Source organism: Pieris brassicae, chromosome 8, assembly GCF_905147105.1.
Source record: "Pieris brassicae chromosome 8, ilPieBrab1.1, whole genome shotgun sequence".
NCBI lineage: Eukaryota > Metazoa > Arthropoda > Insecta > Lepidoptera > Pieridae > Pieris > Pieris brassicae.
The window spans coordinates 1,715,000-1,736,722 of record NC_059672.1 but is presented as its reverse complement, the minus strand read 5'-3'; the positions used below and the strand labels follow the sequence as shown (position 1 = coordinate 1,736,722).

The 21,723-nt window shown below is 33.1% G+C and overlaps 3 protein-coding genes across 4 annotated transcripts in view; 2 read left to right on the top strand and 1 right to left on the bottom strand.

Moving 5' to 3' along the window:
- LOC123713852 (chloride intracellular channel exc-4) overlaps positions 1 to 4,710 on the top strand; it is a 50,102-nt gene extending 45,392 nt beyond the window's left edge. The window contains exons 4-8 of one of the 2 annotated variants that reach the window (XM_045667743.1): positions 1,867 to 2,006; positions 2,165 to 2,267; positions 2,456 to 2,566; positions 2,928 to 2,993; positions 3,874 to 4,710. In XM_045667743.1, the coding sequence (XP_045523699.1) occupies positions 1,867 to 2,006; positions 2,165 to 2,267; positions 2,456 to 2,566; positions 2,928 to 2,993; positions 3,874 to 3,966 (513 nt within the window). In that variant the 3' untranslated portion in view covers positions 3,967 to 4,710. The remainder of the gene's footprint in view (positions 1 to 1,866; positions 2,007 to 2,164; positions 2,268 to 2,455; positions 2,567 to 2,927; positions 2,994 to 3,873) is intronic. The other variant, XM_045667744.1, reaches the window with a different exon arrangement.
- Positions 4,711 to 4,855: 145 nt separating this feature from the next.
- LOC123713854 (mitochondrial coenzyme A diphosphatase NUDT8-like) lies at positions 4,856 to 5,864 on the bottom strand. Its single transcript, XM_045667746.1, has one exon. The coding sequence runs from the start codon at positions 5,657 to 5,659 to the stop codon at positions 4,994 to 4,996; it is 666 nt and encodes a 221-aa protein (XP_045523702.1). The 5' UTR covers positions 5,660 to 5,864; the 3' UTR covers positions 4,856 to 4,993.
- A 149-nt stretch (positions 5,865 to 6,013) lies between these two features.
- On the top strand, positions 6,014 to 6,935 carry LOC123713712 (mitochondrial coenzyme A diphosphatase NUDT8-like). Its single transcript, XM_045667531.1, has one exon. The coding sequence runs from the start codon at positions 6,153 to 6,155 to the stop codon at positions 6,804 to 6,806; it is 654 nt and encodes a 217-aa protein (XP_045523487.1). The 5' UTR covers positions 6,014 to 6,152; the 3' UTR covers positions 6,807 to 6,935.
- Positions 6,936 to 21,723: the final 14,788 nt, after the last annotated feature.

Genomic DNA, 21,723 nt, shown 5'->3' with positions numbered 1-21,723 from the left:
GCGCATCCTGGCAGCTAAAGCGCTATTGCTAACCGCTATTCAGTCGGTTGTCAGTCAGTCCTACCCCGCCACAGCCCAAGTCGAGGTCCGGGTCACGCTCGAGCCAAGCTTAAAGTCCTTCAGACCAGCGAGATTCCATTAGACACTAGTTGAGGATCTTCCCTTTAGTTTAGAGGAGCTGTTCACCTGTATCGTGAACCATCGTCCTTGTTTTTTTTTCAATAATTGAAATCAAACGATGCTGACGTGTGCCAATAAGCTAATGCTGAGCTGGATGACGCAATTTGCATAAGAAAATAATAATTTTATGTCATAAAAAGAATAGGTAACGTTTTTCAACCTCTTAATTATGTTAATATATTTTTTAGTTTTTTTTTTTTTTAAATCCTTGAATTTATCCAGCCGTCTTCGCGTAGCGATTATATTTAAATAGATTATTAATATTTTAATGATAGGCGTTACATAACTTGACTTATATAGGCGTAGTCAGTTTCCAATAAATTAAAAAACCTCAAATATGGCAGTTTTATTATTGTAACTAAGGACTCGGATTTGAGAATCCTGAAGGTTTTTCTTCATCGGCAGCTGGTATAAAACTAGTTATTGCTTTTTAATATTATGAAACAAATCGTAGGTTATCAACGAGTTACACATTATTTACATTCAATACTTGAGATGGCTAAACTTGTTTTAAGAGTTCTCTGTAAATATGAACAAATATGTGGTCACCTACTTCGGTAACAACAATTGTATGTGACACGATCATACGCGTATCATTGTTATATAAGGGCATTTACTATGGCAACAATTTAGTGGCTTTATGTGGCGCCAACAAGAAATGGTATAAATGTTGCCTATGGGACATTTTTTTAGGTCTGGGCTTCAGTTTTCTGTATCTGTTTCATGATCATTTTTTAATCGAATAGGCAAGTAGGTGATCAGCCTTCTATGCCTGACTGTGCCGTCGACTTTCTTGGGTCTAAGGCAGGCCGGTTTCCTCACGATGTTTTCCTTCACCGTTCGAGCTAATGTTAAATGCGCACATAGAAAGAAAATTTGTGCACAGCCGGGGATGAGAGTCGCACGCTGAAGCCACTAGGCCAACACTGCTCGTTGGGATGGGACATTATGTATTAATTAAATACTTGCAAGTATCGTTAAGAATTTAAAAAGCGGTATTTGTGGCTTTATCGTGCGTTTCATGTCTGTGGTCGTAGTATCGTTGCCCATCCGTAGGCCAATGGTATTGCTGTCTAACACTCGCTCGGAAAACATCGTAAAAAACCGGCTTGTTTCAAGTTTAAAAATAGAAGACATGCCTCAGATAGAAGATCACTTGGTGATACGCCTCCTATATAGTGGTACCGCCACTGTTTTTTTTTTTTTTAAACAGACCTCATACTGCAGCTATGAAGCACAAATTTCTGAAGGCATAAATATATAGAAACTAGGAAGGAACAGCTAGGAACAGTTTTTATTGGAAATTCAGTTTATTATTTATATATATACATATCAATTAATCAGATTTAATTTGAATTATAACATGTCATGTATCGAAATTGACTATAGGAATGTTTATTAGAGGAATCGTAATTTAAGAAACCATCACGGGAGCTCAACCTTATCAATTTTGAACTACATTGTTACTATATACATGGAATATATTAAATATTCCATGTACATACACCACACAAAACACGGAACTCTACAAAAAAAAACCAGTTGCGCTACAACCTTTTTGAGTCTGTACCTAAGGTTTTTGACTCTGTATCGTGATCATTTGTTTTTACTATTGTATGATAAGCCTTATTCCTCTGCCTACGAAAACATTACTTACAATTATATTAAAAAATATATATTTTCCAGGATAAAGAAGTAGCGTCGCTGATCGAGAACCTGTACTCTAAGCTGAAGTTAGTGCTGGTCCGCAAGGATGAACAGAAATCGGCATCTCTGCGTGCTCATTTGGGACGTATTGATGGGCTGCTGGAACGCAGGGGGACAAGGTTTGTCTATTCTAGCCAAGTCTGTAGGGGTTGGTGATCGTAAAGATTTACATAATAATGATTTAAAATGTATAAATAGTACCTTCAATAAAGTAAACACCAGCTCTGTGTTCACCTGAACTGTCTACCAGACGCTTATTTGGAAATTAATATTTCAGGTTCCTGACAGGCGACACCATGTGCTGTTTTGACTGCGAGCTGATGCCCCGCTTGCAGCACATCCGCGTCGCTGGAAAATACTTCGTCGACTTTGAAATACCGGTTTGTTTCTTATTTAAATAATGTAAAAAAACAGAATGATTTGTCCTTTACACTGTATGGTACATCTGACTTTTCAAATTGTTACAGCTAAAAGTCACCTTTTAAATCCATCGGTGAATAATACAGATTATATTTTATATATCTAATGTTTATTGTCTATGCGATTTATCAAGAGATATGTGTTTCAGACGAGTTTCCGGTCACTGTGGCGTTACATGTATCACATGTACCAACTTGACGCGTTCACGCAGAGCTGTCCTGCTGACCAGGACATTATTAACCACTACAAGTTACAACAGGTATATTATTTCTGTCAATTATTTATAATGGTAACACGAAAATATGATTTTGGTTAGTATCCAAGATGGCAACACCGAATATAACAATTGATATAATTCGCTTTTTTGCTAACTGGAGTCAAAGTTAGGCATAGGTACGAGTGATAGATTTTTTCAACATTATAATAAGATTTACGTTTGGTAACGGGTCCCTTTTAACCGACTTGAAAAACTCCGAAGGAAAGGTTATCAGTTGGACGTGGAACATGTTTTTTCTTTTATCTGTTAGTCTTTCATCTTTCTACAATGTAAATGTCTTGAATTTTATATCTTATGTCTATATCTTCTGTACCATGTTCTTTTTCTCAACCCCATCATGCAGATAGCAACAAAAGGTTTACTATCTCCAACGTTGACGCGGCAAAGAAAAGACGAACCAACTGAGCCGGTATGTTACGGGTTAATGTGTCGTAACAACGTAACAAGCTGTGTACATAAACATATTCATAAAAATAAGAAATTCATCATAACATAATCTGTGCAATGCTTTTTGTTATGTATTTGTCATATGTCCCGCATAGACAAGGTTGTCTATGACCAGTTAGATAACTCATAGTTTTTAATTGCCATGGGTATGATATGAACTAAGAAACAATAAATTAAAATTTATGTTTCATGTCAAAAGTTTACAATGTTTTTTTCGAAAGTCAAATAACTACTGAATAGGTTGTGACTCATTAATAAATTAGTTTTGGGCTGGTTTTAATATGATTAATTGTAAGAGATGCAGCGAATATGATATTTAGAGTTTTGGGTCTCTGGTTTTAGCTTTATGGATGTTTTAGTCTTTGAATATATTTGAACAAATGTATTTATGGGCTGAGTGACTTCAAGAAAAAACACTTAAACAAGTTTAACAAACATAATCTAAATTTTGATTGGCGTTAAAATACAGACCTATGGCTAGCATTTTTATAATTACTGTACCACACGAAACTTATTGTGAAAAAGATTATGAATGCAGTATTGAGAAACTAGACTAAATTCTTCAATTTTATTAATAATAATGCCTATGCTTGGTTGGTTGAGGTTTTGAAATATTAACCATGTACCTCATACCATAATTTCTAATCTTCTAACACTACATTTTACATTGTCTTTAAGTTTATGTAGTGTGGCTGTTTACCTAAATAATATTGTACATACCTACCAAGTTCAATGCGAACATGCAGTGGCTATTGATTGACCAAAATTGTTTTTATATTTGTAAATATTAACTTGTTAAATATGAAAATTATAACGGACATGAAATAATCGTTATTTTCTAGGCTCTTAAAATGAAGAAACACGAAGAGTTGGAGACTCCAACATTCACAACATCTATTCCAGTTGACGTCAACGATTCGAATGCTGAAGAATAACGAGTTAATTAAAATATGGAGGCATAAGTGGCGTTACAATTTGGTATTTGCCAATAGCACAGAGAAATCCAACGACCTTTTGGATTACATATTAAAAATAATTATCATGTGATATCCCACCCCACATATCCTCGTCCATCCAATGTTTATTTTTATATTTTAAAAAAAGTACCATTAGCATTATTGTTTGGACGAATTGGTTGCATTTGATTGTTGTAGTAGCGATATATGTGGCCATTTATTTAAGACGGGCAGAGGTGGCACATACTTCAGATTAAATTATTTTTCTATTGTTATTAGAGAAGTTGATTATTTAGTGTTCAAACACAACGAAATTTGACATATTATTATTATATTTGCAAAAATGCAGATTATTTTTGGACATAATTTAGTTTTAAGAAACATCGCCATTTTTATAAACCTCTGCCTTTATCTTTGCTCTTGCCTCAATGTTACCTTCATGAAGGTAGTTTAGTACTTATTTTCTTGGTGAAACCCATATCCAAAATGTCTAGGTCACTAAGTGCAGGGCTTTAAATTTGTCCACCTATTTATGCAATAGAATTACCACTATATATTTTTTGCATAAAAACTATGTAGTACACCTATACAATACAAGTACATATTACCTACCGAAGAAGGGCAAAAGATATCAATCATGTCAATTGGACAATGTATAGGTAAATTAATGTTCTAGATTATAATGTAATAGTTAAGGAATAAACCTGGATAAATATTTTTTTTTATTTGACTTTCATTTGTTCCTTGGTTCCATTATTTAGTTTTCCTCAGTTTAATTTTATTTTTACATAAATAAAATGTCTTCTATTTAATAGCTTTTCAATAAAATCTTATACAAAGTGCATAAATGCTAATTGTGATATATCTATAGCTTTTGTAATTTTTAATAAACCATTTGTAATAAAACAAGTGTAAATTTATTCAACAACATATAAAATTAATTGTAATCAATTCTGCACACATGCATTTAAGACAGTTGCCTCAGTAATTGTAATGTACATATTTTCTACTGTTCCCAGTCCTCATCTAAAGTAATTCTCTTTTTCATCCATTCATTTCTATACATGTGTCTAGGGAGTAAACATGTCAGGAACACATGAGTAATATAAGCGGTGATACCCCAAATTTTATAATTTTCTGCCAAAAATACAGGCAAGACAAATCCATTTCTAAATTGAGTATGATACTGATTACTAGGGTCACAAAGAATATGTATAGGCACGGCTAACACCTCAGTCACTTCTTCTTCATTGATTTTTAAATCGTCAACAGTGAAATCCGGAACATAAGCTATAATAGGAGTAATCATTAGTTTAAAATCCTTCCCAGGAAAGGAAGGACCATGTCCCCAAATATCTATCTTGGATGAAGAAAGCCCTATTTCCTCTTGTGTTTCCCTTAAAGCAGTTTCCACTGGGGTCTCACCTTTATCAGTCTTCCCACCGGGAAATGAAATTTGACCACTGTGGCTATTTAATTTAGCAGATCGTACAGTGAACAGCAATGTGGCGTGATCGTTGACCCGGCACATGGGGATCAGCACCGCTGCACTCCCGCTGGGTACCTTATTTTTGTTAGTGAATGGCACACGAAACTTTTTAAAGTTTAGCATACATCTTTCGCGGGATGCAAGAGAAAAAAGATTATGAAACCCAATCACTGACGTAGCCATCCTTTTTACTGGTTTTATGCTGAATGCATGTTTATAGCAGAATCAACTAATTTTTACTTTGCTGTTTTTATCGACTTGCGTCAACTGTTGTTTAGACAGTTTACTTAGGTAAATACTTACAAATTTAGAATAAAAGTTTGGAGTGAAGTTCAAAAATCAATTTTTGATTATATTAAAATTAATTATATTTGAGTTAACAAAACGAAATTGTAATACCAATTATCAATGTCATTAAGTTCTTAGAGATTCAGACTTGAAACAGGACTGACAATAATTTATTGTCTGTTGTTTATTCATTGTCAGCACAGAGTACTTTTGCTAAAATAATTCTTATTTCGTAGTTGTCAATTATCATATCACTTGGTTGTTTACATTATCAATTTAAAACTTATCTAAATCTTAAATTAAAAACTGAAGTTCAAAGTACAGATTGAAAAGTACATTAGTAATTACAACAGATTTTTTTGTCCATAAATTATGTAATACAGTTAAAATGTTTTCTCCTCAAAGATTATTAACAGCTTCAGCTCGTGAACGATGTATAGCATGCTTAAGGGGCCTGCCTGAATTTGTGTTAGAAGATGTAAGTCCAAAAAAGAAAGCTTCAGTTTTAGTTCCAATGTGTGTAATAAATAATGAAGTGCATTTACTATACACTACGCGATCTACTAACTTAAGTAGCCATGCAGGACAAGTGTCGTTTCCGGGTGGAAAGATGGATAAAGATGAAAATGTAATAGAAACGGCTTTAAGAGAGACTGAAGAAGAAATTGGCGTGCCTCCAGAAGCAGTTGAAGTCTGGTCTGCGATGTCTAGCGTTCAAGGACGAGATAAGAATATGCTTATTACACCTGTTGTTGGTTTAATTAAAAATTTTGAGAATCAGACTCTCATACCAAATGTCTATGAAGTAGAAGAAATATTTACAGTACCTATGTCAGCTCTTTGTGATAGAAAAAACCATGCACACTTGGAGTTTGAGAAAACTATTCTTCCAGTATTTTTATATGAGAAACATAAAATATGGGGTATTACAGGATTTATTACTAACTTTTTTCTACAATCTTTCCTTCCAACTGAAAGCTATCAATGTGACTTTTTAAGAAAAAAATTTGAACTTCATGAACTATTACCATCAAAACTATAGTTGCACAGTGTAATTTCATGTTTGAGTGGATATTAAAGATATAATTATAGTTTATTACATATATTATGTAATAGTAAACATATTTTGTATATAAAATTAAGGCAGAATGTACCATACTATGGTATTAAGACTCTAAATAATGTTATTTTTATATATTTCACAATAAATTAGTATATAATGTAAATAAATGCATTTAATTCTTCAAAGTTGGTTGCAGTAATTTACAATCCACTTGTTCAATCATTGGCATTGAATATGTTTCAATAAAATTAATTCTGCAATTGTAAGTGCAAATGTTTTTATATCTTTTCATGTCGGAGGCACATATGGGCTGATATTCTGTTGTACAAAAACAATACTTCTCGCTCCACTCCCATACTTGACAGAGTGTTGACAGGATACAAAATAATATAAATGTGAAAACTGCAAAAAAAATAATCCCATAAATTTCTGTCTTGAAGGGATGTAGGTATCCCCTTGGTTAGAGTTTGATTTCACAGTACATAGGAGTATACATTTAAAACATCTTCTTTCGTCTTTCTCACTAAGTTTATTTCCCTCTTCAAGAGACAGCCCCTTGGCACGGAAGATATTTATTAATTTCTCAAAATAAGTAAAACATTTGCTTAGAATAAACTATAGCCTAATTATTTTCACGAAACAATTTAAAAAAAGGCATAGGCCAATTATCTTTACAGGAAAATTCTTAGGAAAAAATACACCTAAACGTGCCAACCTATAGTTCTTTTGTAGCGTTTCGTTTACGGGTGTAATACTCATGTATTTATTTTAGTAAATAAATGTGATTAAATTCATTATTTCATAAGACAACGACTGCTCTAAAAATTCATCATAGAAACAATTTTAACTAATTCATTTAATATTAATCTGTACCTCCTAAGTATACTAATATTCATCGCATCTTCCCTCTTTTACTACTCTTAATGGCTCCTTGGACGACCGGTCAACAAATTTTTTGTAACACTTAAATTCACATGGGTTATTGAAACTATTCCCGTCGGAAGCGCACACGGGGAACATAATTTTAGTGCAAGGACAACTTGGGTATTGTGATGGTCCTTGGTAAGCCGGTACACTGTAGCAAGCACCCGACGTAAGGAGAATTGCCAGGAGAATTACTGTAAAGGAATTGTGGGTTAGTCACAGACAATTAAAACAGTGCATTCAATTACCGGATTATTTATATAATCTTTCAATTATTTAAATCTTTTATTTCTCCAATTAGACAATTGTATAAAATTTGTATTTATTAAATCATTTGATTGAGTATAGTAATCACCTCTAATAAGATAATATTACGTATTAAATAATTTCCTAACTGTAATCATTATTAAGATAAAGGCTAATATTTAAAAAAAAATGTATGTTGGTGGACGTTAAATGTACAATATGCATCTCAAAACTCAAGCTTTGAGTTTGAGTTGAGAATTTGCTAGATTAGATTCACGGCGATCTCATAGTCGGAGCTCACTGCTAGGTATAGCTTCCGTATGACAAATCCAATATGATTATGACATGTGACATGTCATACATGTGACATGTTATACTTAACGTTAAATTGCAACTCTGATTCTTACACTTATGGTTATGGGATATCAAAGTCATTTCTATATTGGATTTCAAATAACACGCGTGAACATTCCCGCCTTCCTCTTGCTTTACAACGCCCCGTAAATTACTATTAGTAAATAAACCCGATGTGATACCTTTTTATAGTTATAAACATTGAGGTTAATATGACAGTTTTTCTAACATTTTTAATTTAAAATATCTTACCAACTCGGTTATCCATTTTAAAAAACCGATTCGCTCACTTAACGTTAACAATGTGATCCTATCACCGCTTTTTATACTTTTAATTATTATCGTAATGGTGAGTCAAGGATAATAAAGTCGAGTTGGCCTAGATCCGTTATTTGCAATAAAGTGGAAACACTTGAACGCACTTCATCGAAGATATTGGCTATTATTTTTATCTGCAACTTCCGTTACACAACCATAGCTAAATATGCGAGACACATCCAGTATGGCGAACAAAAAAATATTCAAATCGTAGGCATACGTTTCCATAGTTCGATTGGCAGCAAGTTCAGGTATTGTATTTAGCCGGAGGTTTAGTTCGTAACTCTTCTTTTAGTTACAGTAATAAAACCCTAAAACATAAAGACGGAAATTTATCTCAAGTTATACGTTATTGGTCTTTGAACAAATAAATCAATGGCGCTACAACCTTTTTAGGTCTGGATTTCAGATTTCTATATATGTTTCATGATCCTTTGGCTATCAAATAGGTAAGTAGGTAACGAGGCTCCTGTTCGTGACACACGCCGTCGACTTTTTGGGTCTAAGGCAAGCTGGTTTCCCCTCGTTTTGTTTCACCATTCGGGCGAATATTAAAGTCCAGTCCAACGCACCGAGGTACTTTACAACAACGCAAACTTCATAACATACCACGCATTTAGTAATAAAACATCTCTGTGTTAAATTAAAACAATAAGCTTAATACCACATCAGAGTTTTCTTATTGAAATCTTCATCTTAATTAGAAAAACTTCCTGAATATAGGCAAACTGTTTGACATGATTTGTGATAGAGAACTAGAGAGACTTATAAAACCAACTATATAATACTAGCACTCGACCAATCTTTGGATCATAATCGTAGTGAGGACTTAGCAGGAGTCTCGATAAGTCTCGATACTTGAATCTCATATTAGTGAGTATATATATATAATCTCATAGTTATGTTTTGCAAAAGCATTTCACAAATAGCCAAATATGCAACATAGAATTGTTATAAATCAGTGAACTTATGCTTACTATAACAAAATCCTAAAACAAAGAGGAAAAAACTCCGGTACAAAACCCTAAATTTATTTTACTGAGAATGAATGACGTCACCAAAACGTGCAATTTTTTTTAAAGTATCTGTTCGCGCTTTGGAGATCCCCTTTTCAGGCGTTAAGTTGTGCAGACAACGATTAATAGATTCCATATTTACGGAAGTCTATTTGAACAATGCTCTATGAAAAGCAAACTCTACTACCTGTGTCTATTCAAAGATTCTAACTTAATTAAAGTTGTGAATATGCATACGTAAGTGTAATATTAAGACTATGGAATCAGGCGCTGTTTTTAACTGACTAAAAATCCGTGTTGTGAATCAGTTTCATCAAAGACATTTAAAGATGAATAGAAAATAAATAGCATCCTGTAAATTTGGCAGTAAGTTACGAGATATTGTGTTGAGGTGTATTTTTTTCGTGTAGGACAATACAGAAATCTACTTCCTTCTACCTTGTTGGGTTTTCATCAGGGTCGTGAGAAAATCTTTAATGAGCAAAGCATAATAGTGGTTATGTAAAATATGGAACGTCTAATAAAAGTGTAGTGCTTGTCACTATAAATAAGGATAATAAATACGCAAAACCACTTACATTTTCTTTGCTTTTGCATTACGACATCGAATTGGATGGGTATGCTTAGCTATGTTTATAAAATTCTTCATAAATAATCACTATTTATACAATATCTATCAATCTCAGACAAGAAAATTTAAAAAAGGGTTTTTAGTTATTCTAATAAAAAAAGTAGGTACGTGTACAAAGTACACATGTCAACAGTGAAGTTGTAAATTAATTATTACTAAGGTAAAAGCCCCAATAGATGATATGATGCGACAGAATTGCCATGTAAAGTTCTAATAAGTATGTAACTAAGAAAAACACTTTTTGAACGGTTTAAAGCTAAGCTTAGGTTAAAGCACGCGAAACGTCGAAAAAAAAAATTAAAATTTAGAATTATGTAAATTATATAAGTTATTAATAATAATACATAGCTTTAATCCGTTCAAAAAGTGTTTTTCTTAATGTGTAAAAGCTATTTTAACAAAAGACAATACTAAGTATGTAACTACTAAACGAATACATCAACCAATAAGGTGTATGTTTTCTCGATCTCCCTTTCTCACTCTCTCCCAATGGGTCTTAATCACTCTCTACATTTTCTTCGACAAAAAAGGCCGCACATCTTCGAGACGTTTCATCCATAAAAAAATTACCCTCATGCGCCTAGAGTTTCACTTGAAAAGCCAACAGATAAGTGACGACCATTGCAATTTACTTTAATTAATTATCTTTCGAATCTAAATATTAATGATAATAAATGTAAATTTATTACATTATTTGCATAATTCGTCGTTTCAAGGGCTTTACGACAATTCTAAAGGTGAGATTCAAAGACGAGAAACACAAATTCCTTAGCAAAAGAAGAAAATACATCATCACATTCTCGACAAAATACATTCTTCACATGCTAGTGACAATTAACGTAAATCTGTAGTGCCCGTGTAATACGTGAATACGTCAATAATTTTGTGGCTGTCCAATTAAAAGTTTATTTTGGACATCTGTCCAGCCAGGTCGAGCAAAAAAGACACGGCCTCTTTCCTTCTCTCGAAACAGGCCATATTTGACCTCCTATAACTTAGTTGTGCATAAAACTACTACTTTCATAAACACGATTCATTAGTGAATCTATTTATTTAAAATATAATAATAATAAGCCTTTATTCCACATCTTTGACAAACATTTGATAAAAAAGATAAATTTATAGTTTTAACTAAGAGGGGCCCTCTTCGGGCTCCATCTCCATTTAAGTTTAAGGGCATATTGCTCAGCATCATATTGGTTTTTCAGCGAATATATTCACTTTTATGTTGGTCGCGTAATTGAATTCCGAGAATACTCTTTTCTATCGCACGTTGACACGAACGTACTTTGGCTTTTGTTTTGTTTTTGAAAACCAAGTTTGTGCTCCATATGTCAGGCAAGGCAGCCTGACAAACCGGAATCCACCACCTTTTTCTTTAACTTAATTGGGAGCTTACCTTTGAGGATTTCTTTTAAGCTCCAAAACTTCTTCCAAGTTCCTAATTTAAAATATAATAGCTAATTACGAGTTGGTATTACATACTTACGGTATAAGAACTGAGTTCAAAGACTTCATGTACAAGTTATGTTTTGATGGTATCTGTTTTATTTCATAATACAATGGCAGGAACAAATATAAATTTCAGAAGCGGCGCCTACAGTTAATATGGTAGCAAATACTTTGGAGTTGTGTTTGTTTCCGTGATTGGTGCTAAATTACTAAGATGTGTTGTAAGCTTTACGTATATTGTTTACTTTTAAGCACACAGAATTTGATGATAATTATCCGCATGAAAATGGCCTGGTTTTGAATGGTTTTTAAATTATATAATTTAAGGAAAACATTAAGTTGGAGGAGGTGAGTAAAATTAGAAAAAAAATTGTATACAAGCAACCAGAGAAATTTATTTTTCTGCCTGAAGATTATAGTAATCACGCTAACTATTGACTTGACGGCGTCAGCTATTGAGTTCTATTGAAATTTTAATCAAATATATACATAGTATGTGAAATAAAAGTAAAATATTTTCATGTTATCAAAACATACAAATATCGAATTATATAAATAATTTAAAGAAATTTCTGCTGATTTATTATTTGTTAATAAAAGTATGGTGTATCCTATATACTGAATACTATACATAGATAGTATACCAATGGTTTTACAACCCACTTTAATTAGATCTGGCCCTCAAATATCTGTATCTGTTCTGTGGCGTTTTCTAATAGGCAAGTAACATTCTGTGCCTGACACACATCGTCAACTTTTTGGCTATAAGGCATGCTAGTTACCTCACGATGTTTTCCTTCATCGTACCGAGTGTTAAATGTGCATATTAGTGTATACCTAAATACTAGGCTATAGAAAAAAATACAAATAAATTTTTATATGATACATAAAACCTCCGTGATACCACGTAGGTGCAATATTTCTAACATGTTAAGGAAAAACCAAAATGTTCTCGAGCGTGAGAAATGACCTATTGTTACAAAATAACTAATTATATTGCGGATACCAAGGCCATTACCGAGGCAACATTAATCAAACAAACAGATGTAAACGCTAGTCAAGATACCTTCAAGTATTTACAATTTTGGTACTAATAATAATTATGAATTAATAAAATAGAAAATTAAAACTAATTTCAAAAGTTTGGTTCCTGTGGGAGTGTACCTTTAATGCTGGCATTTCCTACTTTCCCTAATCGCAATACAGCGGTATTGCGATTAGGGAATGTAATCCCGATCTCGCGAGATCCCGTGTAATTTTTCGGGATCAGTCCCGAAGCATAATACGACGAGACGAGACGAGACCCCGTTCGAGATTGACGGGATTGGGCTGCAATGGTCAGCGATTCTACACACATCAGCTCGGGACGCTTCACGCGACATTGCACATTACATAGGGTACATTGCAATGGACATTAGATGCCGGTTAGCAGATAGCACTCTTGAGACACTTTAGAAGATACTCTTTTTTTAGAAGTTACTTTCAAAATCACCAATTTTAACCTCCTTGAGCTATACCTACTTTTGTTTTGATTATGTTCATGTAATTAAAATTGTTAGTTGTTTAGTTCGTAATATTAAATGATAAAGGCTTTTGTTTTCTTTCAAATAATATTTTATTTTAATTAACCTCACTATCGCAAACATGCAGTTTTCATCGTATTCAGTCACGTGAATTTTTTTTTAAACTATACGATATCCCGAAAATTTCGGGATCACGCTGGATTGATATTTCTAATCCCGCGGGATCTCGAATTAACGATCTCGAGTCGGGATTGCATTCCCTAATTGCGATACTTATTACTGGAGTGAGGAAAGCACCAGCTCTGAGGTCACCAGTAGTATCTTAAATCTTTAATTAGCGCTGTGCTCTTGAACCACAAAAAGGTATCTTCTCTAAATGGAAAAAAACAAAGTTGGAGTAAAGACTCTTATATTTAAGCCGTTTATTATGATAGGCCTGCTCTGATTCCGCGCCAGCTTACCCGAGGAAGTTGACACGACAATTAATTTTAAATAAATAAATTTTATCCAAAAGGCCGACAATGCACTTGCGATTCTACTGCCAGAGTACGTCTATGCTCCCTGTTCTATGAAATATAATAATAATTCTGATCATTAAGATCATTAAGATCTAGTTCTGTTGGAATGAGTCGAATGGAAAATTTATCAATGATAAAATTTCATCTTTGTAGCAATAATTGTTGTCTAATCTGTATACTAAACAATTCACCAAAATCACTCACCTTGTAATAAATATAACATAATTAGCATAGGTTTTCCAGAACGCCAACTGCGAAAAATCTCTATTAAAACTTGCTACGCTGGAGACAAGCGTCTGCGCTGACAAATGCAGGGTGCATAAATCACGTAACTTAATCGAAGTAATGCGATAAAACCGCCGAGTACAGCTACTTTCAAAATTAGTATATTTGTAAACGAATGTGTCAAGAAAACCATGACTCGTAACGACTTCCGCTCAGTATTTTGTACTAATTTAGTTTTCCACTTAAAAGATATCCTGTGACAAGCTATGACTAAACGGTAAACACTTCAATAGTTTCAGGAAAGTTCCTTCGTGATGTCATTTATTAAACAATTATTTGTACTATTCAATGTTGAACACAAATATTTATTTATTTATACACTTCGTTACCTTATACAAAAAATGCATATAAAAATTCAGGTTACATAAGTACAATAATTATTATTTTAATATTAAATTCAATCATGTGCCCAACTCAAAATGGCGGCCAAAAATGAGCTCTAACCGCATTCTTGCAAATTATAATTATATGCCAAAATAATTTAGAACGAAGCTTTGTAGGAGTGAAAAGAATTGTTAAGGTTACGTTAAGTACGATAAAAGATAAAAAGGCGAATCGGCATGGCTAAAGATGCCGACAACGAATTATATCTTATTACGGCCACACAATACGCAGAAGCGATGAAAATTTGGAGCAACTGATCGTGGTTGGTAACCTAAAAAGCATGAGATCACGTGAACACCAACCAGATGGGTCGATTAGGTCAACGACTCATTGTTTTCAAAACTCTACACTAATAAGAGTGGACAAAAAACCGGTGGAAACTGATTGTCCGCTCCAGCTAGATCCTTGCTAACTACGACGCTTAGACATGAGCTACCAACTAAAGAAAGAAAATTACAATAAAAAGTAACTGTTCGAGACAAGGCTGTACATATTGCTCACTCACTGCTTTCTTGGTTTTAGACATAGACATAGACATAACACTTATTCCTAACAAAACACACACACAGAAACAAATAAAAAGCAATAATCAAAAAATAAAAATAACAGAGAGATAACAATTTTTTTTAAAGAAAAAGGTTTAATTGTGTAATGCGTGTGTGCTGTGGTTGTAATTGGGCCTGGCTCAGCATTATGCTTAGGAGCAGAGTTGTTCCACAGCGCTGGTCATTCTGCCAGTGTAGATGTAAGCCAGACGTAGGCACTGTCTTCAACATTTATATTACATTTAGCATTCGTTTCATAGCAATTATCTTTGAAATTCTTTCGCATTTATTCTATTGTTACACGTAAGTACTTTATATATAGTAAAAATAATATCCCCTATTATTTATTTAAGGCAAGTTGTTGACCCAGAAATGGTACAGTAACACTAAATATGTAAAATACTGGAAGAACAATAGGCACATGGTAGGAAAGGAACCGAAAAGTAAAGGCAGCTGAGACGTTGGGACATAAAAAAATTAACCAGGGTAGACTGGTACCGGCCGAGCTACGCTCGACTCGCCAGAACAGCCCGTGATGCGCTGTCACAAAGCTTCGCTTGAAGGGCCTTCAGAGTTTTGACAGCTGTGCTGTCTGGTATGCGTAGCTCGGCTGGAATGGGATTTTCCCGCGACTCCTGAGAGACTCGGACCCCGCGGGGTGGACAATCGCCTAAGGAGCAGGACTGAAGCTCACTGGAGTAAGCAAAGTACGTAGTAAAGGTACCCCCGGTAGTTTGACATTGAATTTGCTTTGCCGCGCTTTTAATTTATTATTCGCTATAGTGATTGGATAATCCGTATCGGTTAAAACATGTCTGGCCTCTTACGGGCCTTTTATTTGTTAGGTTGTAGACAGGAACGTTTTTATATCGAAGTTCAACGTAGTTCTGTCGATATCAAAGTCTCATTATTGTGATTAGCTTCGCCCTTGGAAGATATAGAGAGAAATTGGAAAAAATATCTTTAATTAGCATATTCCATTTATATCTTTTTATCATGAAACAATGACCGTATAATGTGAATGCAAGGCTACAACGCTAAACGTTCAGCCTTATCGCAAATAAGCGAAATTATTCAAACAGTAGTTCCAGTTCATATAAAACGATAGAAAAATAAAGAGTAGAACTGCAATAAGTCAATGTCAAGTCAAATATACAAAGTTCCGATGACATAATATTTAGATGTCATTGCGAGATTGTCAATTAACAAACCTAACTAATACTATAAAAGAAAATATGTGTAATTTCTATATTTGAGCACTGACTTTTGACTTTGTGAGGTAGTTTTGTAGAACTTCTGTATCAGCAATAAGTGCGAATCTTTTTAGTTTCAAATTTAATTAAAATCTCTACAAAACATATTTCTTAAAATAACCGCAAAAACATGATCTAAAAGTATGAGAAAAATATTTATTATTAGTATTATTAGTATAGTATTATAATATATAACATGTAAAAACGCCTTGGTTAATTGAAAATTAAATTGAAACCCAGGGGTACCTCGCGTCGCGAAGTGCGTTATCGGGGCCTGCGCTTTAATAATTCCTCAATAACACATATATACCCATCATAGTTTTTATTAGAGATTATTTCTAAAATAATCTGCTAAAATATGTTTCTATGTGCAATACACAATAAGAGTCAAACATCGACGGATCCTGACTATACACAGTTAAATTTGACTTACAAAAGTCACTTATTTAATAAGTCTTGTCTCAGAATATTACTCTCACATTTAGGTCGGATTTAGAAGTCTGAAGGCCTCGGAACAACAAAGGAGACCACGTGGCCCTAAATTATTTTCCAAATAAAACGAAAAGTTATGTCAGTCGAGTTTTTCGATTTTGTAAACATAAAAATATATCAAAAGAAAAGTTGTTAACTAGTCGGAATTTATAACAGTTTTTCGAAGTCTAAAGCTCTAAATCCGCCCCTGTGTGAGAGCTAGATTCGGAGACGACACATACTTCAATAAATGACTTTTTATGTCAAATTTAACTCCGGAAAAATGTGTGTGTATTCCTTTGTTTCCCTTGTTGGTGTCTCGGGCCCTAGCCCCGGTAGCCCTCTCATAAACACAGTCCCGCTCTCTCAGCCAATCCTACCCTTGAGATTCAGAAACGTTTAACCGTAAAACGGTCAAAGTCCGGGCTAAGCCGTGCAGTAATGCCCTACAGATTGCTCCTCCTAAGAATAACCTCAAATACCCTAAATATCTATTAAGCTACAGCTTTTGTTGTACACTGAGTTTGATAGGTAATTTCAGAACATCAAAAATAGTAGTGTAAAATGTCAATCTTGAAGTATTACACCTTTCATATATTTTAGTTATAGCCACGCTTGAAGTTAATAACAAGCTCTAAATCAGTTAAAATAAAGTTGAAGCGCGAATTTTTATTAAATCTATTTAGCGAAGAGAGTTAATTCAAAGTTTTATTTATGTAAACTTTAATTCGTTCATTATCTGTACTCTTACTTACCTACACAATGATGTATGCCGTTTGGCGCCAAATTTGTAGCTTGGGTCAAGTCAATTTTCAATACTTTAATACAATTAATATAAACGTAATGATGACTTCCGTATGTATTTTCACATACGGGAGTCATACTCTCGTTTCTATTTCACCCTTTATTGAAGGCCTATATTAGCAAAGGGCCTTACAAAACCTTCAACCAATAAAAAAATATGTTTTGGACCGATGTATAGAATTAGTATAATAACAAGCATAGTAGCTATATTTGACAAAACACTTCCTAGTAACTCTTATAATCCTATGACGCATTCTTGGGGATTTACTACATTATATTATTTGTATATAAGCAAACCAGTTGATTATCTACCATCAGTTGATTGTTAGGTGCCATACAAGAACGTCGTCATGAAAATGTTATTAATTGGTAAGTTTAATTTATTAGCATTGACTGAATATTCGGTTTTTGCGACAACGTGTTGACGGGAGTTTTAAAGACTTTAATTTGTGTTTAAAAATCATATTGGGCGGGTAATCTTTGTTGTTATTGATAGATAAAAATAAAAACTTTATACTTTACTATATAATTAAATAAAATCGTTACTGTTTTTTTTTACTTCTGAACGGAATTGAAAAAAATTCGAACGTTATTGCTAATTCTTTTTTATTTTATTTAATTATAATTAATTTATATAAATTTTCGTTTGAAAATATGAAATTGATGACGTATTTATGTTTTCCAATTTCCACGGCTAGCTAATTAATGTATTATGCGTGTTAGTTTTTTCTTGTTCTAATTCAACATATTATTTCAAGTTCTTTTGACGCTTATTGTATTGAGAAAACTATGTTTACTATAGAAACAATGAATCGCAAAATCTGTTGATTGGAATGATTGAACCAATTCAAGTGTTTATTTTTATTTCTTGAAGACTGCGCAAGGTTTTTAGTAGATAAAAAAGGGCAAAATGTATTTATATTTAGTACCTTATCTTTTATTGCGGAAAAGCGTCACTATGGCGTAGGAAAATTAGTTGGTATGAACTTGTTGGTAGGCTAAGTAAATATATAATATTAAGGCGAAACTAAGTTCGCCTTGGATAGGAACCTTGAATAATTTTAACTTACATTTTTGTTAAATAAAAATATATTTAATAATCTTTAAATAATATTTCTAATAGATTAAATTAATGGCATACATATGCATTTTGTTTTAATTTGAGTTTATACAATGTTTATGATTTAAGATCATTTATTTTTATATAGATACGATATCAATATTATGAAACTCAAAGATCAAAGTAATTTAATCTGAACATATAATAAGTACATGCTACTATATAATATTACAATAGTTGAATTGCCTTCATTATGTTAACCTAAAAATATTAATAATAAAAAAATTCAACATATCTTCTGTACTTAATTTGACTTGATTATAATATATTCTGAAATCATACTACCGTCATATTAGATAGGTGTGTCTAATATTTGTGTTTAATATGTATATCGCAGTCAACTAGCTTAATTAGCCGTTCAGTAAACAGCCTAGCCTCTTTACTAAACAGCGCCGTAAACAGACTAGGCTGTTGATTGAAAGGATAATAAAGCTAGTTGGCTATGACATATACACTCAAATATACCTCTAGTTCCAAAAAATATATAATATATCTTCATACACCTATGAACGTTGCAGTGACTGCCTTTTATAGCTGTACAATACGTTCGTTAACCCCCGTATCTAATTAAAAAGTGTGTGCTGTGCATGTCCGAAAGTTAAGATTAACCTTTCAATGGGCACAGGCAGTACTTCTGCGCCTGAACGCATTATTCAATTTTATCTTCTTGGGTCAAAAGCAACAAACGATAATACTGATCAAATATTACTAATCACATGGTAATACATCTCTGTAATTTTTTTACAAACATGAATCATGGCCAAGGTAATCGAGGTAAAAACATGTTCGTGTCGAAAAAGTTTGCGGTAAACTAGTTATTAGTTTAATCTATGTGGATCCAACTGCCCACTGAAGTATTTCCACTTTCCGACTAAGGCTCCTTCAAGAAAGGAGCGTACCAATTCTTAAAAGACTGGCAACATACTTGCGAGTCTTCTGGCAATGTGAGTGTCGGTGGTATCACTTAACATGGTGAGCCTCCAGCCTCCTGTTACAAAAAAAATATATCGCAAACTAAACCTGAGACACAAGAGATAAAAGTTAAAAATTATAATTTACGAAGACGTTTAAAGTTTTATCATTGGTTCTACAGATCAAATATTGTATTGAAAACATAGTTTATAAAGTCTTAGTAAATGTACCACGTTCATGGTTAGATTTTGAAGGCACATGATGAGGCCTGTTATCGTGTCAAGTATATTAAATAATTCAGATTGTTTTGGCAATTGTCAATGGTTGAGAGATGAGCTTTAGAGACAAGACTCTGCCTGTCAAAGAATACATTTCTGACGTTTGAGACTTAGACAGCCCTAAGTATCTGGACTTAGTTTTAACAGTTTAAGGAGTACTCAAGTATAAACCGAGGTCCTTAAAACAAATGCCCTAAAACAAATAAGTTAAAGACGTAAGCTTGTTCTACGTTTTATAGCCAAGCTTCTTAAATATTTACCGATTATTCTGTATTTATTCTGACGTATAAACATAGGTGCAGTTCATCTTATGTTAACTAAATAATATTATTAGCATATGAGTCGCTAAGCAAATTAAGTATCGAGTCAGTACAACAGGAAAACATGTCGATAGATATAATGTAATCTTAGAACATTACTGAGTCGTTAACTGTATTATTATTTTAATAACATATTCATAATTGATGGACCCGATAATCCTATAGTTATATAAATATGTTAATTATTACATATGATTAAATATAATTAAAACACTTAGTTTATGTAAACACAAGTTGGGTGGCAAGAATAAATGCAATAGAACGATATATTCACAACTATACGAAATCTCGTGAATAAATATAAAAAAAATAACTAGTTTTGTGTATGATTTAGTATATATTACACTCGTGACTTATTTTTACATGGATGCTTGTAGCGCCAAATATATTTATTTTTATAATTCCTTTCCATTTCACGATTAATTTATTTCACCTAGCAACACTGACTCGCACTAATGTCACCATGTCAAGGCATACGCTTCTGAAATCAGTCTTCGCTCCGACTCAAAAAGGCAGGCGTTACTGCAAAAAATTTAATCAAAACGCTAAAATAAAATACATGAACTCATTTGGCATTGAAAAGTGAACAAGTTTTTTACCAGATCATCTAGATAAAACCCACTTTTCGAGCCATGGTGGTGATTAATAATTTATCATCTTTTTGCTAAGATGCTTCGTAAAAAGTTCATTTGAATAATGTTTATATGAGAGACTAGTTAATCATTTATCTGAATTAAAATTATCAAGGTTTAAGCTATCAACTTTTAATTAGTATTTTAGGTATGAAGTATCTAAAAAATAAAATATAAACAAAATTACGTCCAAATCTATTTTGACTGTCGACATTGGGTTGAATATAAAAAAAAATGTTTATGGTAATGTTTCAGTTCATGTAAGCATATACGTATAGTATACGAAGTTACGAACCCGAAATATATAACCTCCTTACTCATAGAAACTAAATCCCTCTTTTAACTTAAATGCTATTTTGTCACTGTCAACTTAACAGATGATACTTCAATTAAAACACATTTACACTACTATTTATGCTAGCTGCCTCCGAGAACTTTTTTTATGACAATAGTTTTAACTCTCCTAGAACTTCTTTTCACCTTCAGTCCACAGTCTTCAAGAAAAAATAAATAAAAAATAGTCGACTTGAATGAGGCATCTCCGAAGTTATTAGCTTAGCAACATATTTTGCGTTTAATTATTTTATGAATAAGGACTCTTTAACGTATCTAAAATTCAAATAATTAATTTTACTCAATTAAATTTTTTCCGAATATAATTTAGCTACATAATTTCCAAATGAATAATTCAGTTTTCTTTTTGGCAGGTGTCGTTACTATTATTGCGAGCTGTGTCCCCATCAGCTTCGCGTTGCCCCCTTGCGTCTGCACTCGAAGTTTCAGCCCAGTTTGTGGTTCTGATGGCACTACATACAATAACCAATGTATGCTTGATTGCGCTGCAACCAAAAATCCTGACCTCATTCTCGCTCGATCAGGCAAATGCGACACTCGTGTGAAACGATATGAA

Bases quoted from the DNA above. Each gene is read 5' to 3' on its own strand.
- LOC123713854 (XM_045667746.1), bottom strand. From the start codon at position 5,659: ATGGCTACGTCAGTGATTGGGTTTCATAATCTTTTTTCTCTTGCATCC.
- LOC123713712 (XM_045667531.1), top strand. From the start codon at position 6,153: ATGTTTTCTCCTCAAAGATTATTAACAGCTTCAGCTCGTGAACGATGT.